The sequence below is a fragment of the Nymphaea colorata genome, chromosome 6, assembly GCF_008831285.2.
Source record: "Nymphaea colorata isolate Beijing-Zhang1983 chromosome 6, ASM883128v2, whole genome shotgun sequence".
Lineage (NCBI taxonomy): Eukaryota > Viridiplantae > Streptophyta > Magnoliopsida > Nymphaeales > Nymphaeaceae > Nymphaea > Nymphaea colorata.
Window position 1 is genome coordinate 4,771,139 of NC_045143.1, and position 3,317 is coordinate 4,774,455.

General features: G+C 47.4%; 1 protein-coding gene across 1 annotated transcript; it reads left to right on the plus strand.

Moving 5' to 3' along the window:
• The first annotated feature begins 428 nt into the window (after positions 1–428).
• On the plus strand, positions 429–2,128 carry LOC116255444 (cytidine deaminase 1-like). The gene has a single exon (XM_031631265.2). The coding sequence runs from the start codon at positions 1,001–1,003 to the stop codon at positions 1,934–1,936; it is 936 nt and encodes a 311-aa protein (XP_031487125.1). The 5' UTR covers positions 429–1,000; the 3' UTR covers positions 1,937–2,128.
• The last annotated feature ends 1,189 nt before the right edge of the window (positions 2,129–3,317 follow it).

Sequence of the window (3,317 nt, forward strand, 5' to 3'; positions counted from 1 at the left end):
CGAGGAAAGGGGCCAAAAGTTTCATCGTAGGTCTGTCTTTTCAAAATCATGCTTGTCCTTTAGCAATTTTTCTAATTGCTTTTTCCATTTGTGGACGTCTAGACACATCTATCTATCCCGGAAAGAAGACCCGGAACTTTGATGGTACAAAGGAATGCGTCTTTTAGTTTGAATTTCTTTCCTTTAGATTTTTCCAGACAACTTAAGTGTTTAAGTGCAATGAATTAAAACTTAAGCCTGGTTCTGGCACCCACCAAATGTTTAGGATACTTTTTTGCAATTTATATTACTTATGATAATCAGCTGATACAAATTTATATATTTAAAATTTTTAAGTTTGCAATTAAAAATTTATGTCGACAACATTTGTCTTCATGTCTTGATAAAACAAAACGGCACAGTGAGTCGTGTTAGGAAAGGACCACGGAATCAGCTGACACAGGGCACTCTACCTTCCCTATTTTTCTTTATAATGCCGTAGATGGCGTTCCAGTCGTAGTAAAGAACTTGATTCAAGCACCTAGAAGGATGGATCATCACATTTGAAGAAGAATGAAAGAAACAGGAAAAATTTTCCCCACCAAAATTTTGCCACAAAAGACGACGAAGAAGAAAGTCTCGAGCGTTTTTGCACCAGGTAACAGGTCAAAATTTGAGGGAACTGACTGAGCGATAAAAAGTTTCAGAGATCAGAAGACGACGAGGGAAGCCCCGTGGGACCAATCGGGATAAAGGAGGGAGAGAGAGAGACGCCATTAATGGAGACGCCATCGATCTCTATCCGGAGTTTGCGTATAGAATACCGAAGGAAGTTGGGGAGGGTGGCCTCCTTGCTCCTCGTGATGCGGAGGAGCAACCCGTCGTGGGTTCTCTCTCCATTTCTCTGCTTCTCCAGCTAAATTGGCATTTGCTTCTCTCCTATTTATACCTTTCTCCCAAACTGCATGCGCCCACCACGCGCCGAGCCCAAGGTTTGCAGAGATTAGGGGCTGAAGCTCACATGGCGAGCGTGTTCGTGATCGAGCGCGAGGAAGTGGAGTCGCTGGGGAAGAAGACGAGGCTCACGACCCTACAGCTGCTGGCCTCCCTCGTCCCCCAAGCCAAGTCCAAGGCCCGACCCCCCGTCTCCAACTACCGGGTCGGCGCGGTGGGCCTCGGAGCCAGCGGCCGCATCTTCTTCGGCGTCAACCTCGAGTTCCCTGGCCTCCCTCTCAGCCAATCCGTCCACGCCGAGCAGTTCCTCGTCGCCAACGCCGCCCTCCACGGCGAGTCCGCCCTCACCCACATCGCCGTCTCCACCACCCCCTGCGGCCACTGCCGCCAGTTCCTCCAGGAGATCCGCTCCGCCCCGGAGATCAGCGTCCTCGTCACCGGAGACGGCGACACCGACGGTTCCGCTCACCCGGATCCCGGCCCCGACGATTTCCGCCGCATCGCCTTTTTCCTCCCCCACCGGTTCGGCCCCCGCGACCTCCTCCACGGAGACGTCCCGCTCCTCCTCGAGAACCGGAACAACCGGCTCGCAATCGCCTCCTCCGCCGCCGACTCCCTGCCGGTTGAGGATCGCGACCTCCTGCACTCCGCCCTCCGGGCAGCGAACCGCTCCCACGCGCCGTACAGCGGCTGCCCCTCAGCAGTGGCGCTGAGGGCGAAGGGCGGGAGGGTGTTCGCGGGGTCGTACATCGAGTCCGCGGCCCACAACCCGGGCCTCCACCCGATTCAGGCAGCGCTGGTGGCGTTCGTGGCCGGCGGCGGCGGAGGGTACGAGGAGATAGAGAGGGCGGTGCTGGTGGAGAGGAAGGGGGCGGTGGTGGCGCAGGAGGGCGTCGTCCGTCTGGTACTGGCCAGCGTGGCGCCGACCTGCTCCTTCTCCGTCGTTCACTGCCAGCCGCAAATCAGCGTCGATGGTGACGGCGACGCTCTCAACCACAACTGAACAAGTGGTGCCTCTTTGTCATTGATTTGATTGATTGTCCCTTCCCTCCTCCCTTCTTCTTCCTCCCCATCCTCTCTACTTTTCAACATATCTTATGACTATCATAAAAAATGTCACTTGTCATATATTATAATAGCAAGCCATGTACCAAGACTAGGCCAATTTGTTGGAACTTTTCCTTTTTTTTTTCCATTTCTTCTTACTCACCCTCTTTTTCTTTTCATCAAATATAACAAGGGCATGATCACTGAAATTTAATTGAGCAGCTAACTGGCCCAATTGGTATAGAGTAGCTGGTACTCATTTAATTCTTGATGATATAATGATTTTATACTATATGGGATGAATGGCGACACGAAGATAAAAGAGATACTATCTTGGCCAAGCGAAACACTTTGCACTAGCTTCGACTTTCAATTGGGTGGTGTACAATTCTCTTTTTACTCATCGGACTAGAGTGATAGCATCTTTTTTTTAAAAAAAAAACCATGTAAAATAACATTGCTGAACCATAAGAACTAATAAAATTCATTTTTTTTGTGACCAATTGTTCCATTAAATGAAATCAAATGACTGGAGTCTTTATCTTGTCTCTGAAAGGTACTTTTGGCATAGTCATATATGATAAGAGCCTTCGAGGATCTTGAATCAAAGCCCCACTCTTACCATTTTTCTCTGTTGTTGTCCTCATCATGCTTGTTGTTGTTGCTTATATTGAAGATTTTATAATGCTCTAAACTTTTCATACTTGATCGGTTGAGTTTGTGCAAACATATAAAAGTTGATTAGATGGATGTGTGTGTGAAAAGCCAAAAAAGTAATTTAACAGGATCACTACACTGCAATATGAAAACTTATAGAGAGCATTTTCCTCAGTCCTTGTGGGGAGCTTCATGAGCAAGTGGAGCTTGGCAATGTGCTGGGCTGTGATGCAAAGCTTCCTGAAGAAAAGTAAAAAATGACTTTTCCTTGTGAAAATTATGAGTAGTGACAACAATGTGTATGGCAAAAGAAGGACACTGTAATGGTCCCATGGTTCAATAATTTGTTGCAGATCTCCTTTTTTTGTCAGCACTTCACCAAAGATGGAACTCTTTCTTGTTTTCCTTCGCGAGAGAGTTACTTGTAAGTGGAGTCCAAGCAATCACCTATCATGTAGATTCTGCTGTCACGCTTTCTTGCAGAAGTGTGGCAAGAAGTGATGGTTATCTCTTTAGCCGCAAACCTTTTCAATTTGGCACCATGTATTTAATCAGTTGCAATTTTTTTCTCTCCAAATTTATACATTAGAAGTGAAGCACTTGGCAACTTAAATGTGTAGAACTGTATAAGACCTGGACGGTTCAATTTGTCTCCTGATACAAAACTATTTGGGTAACTT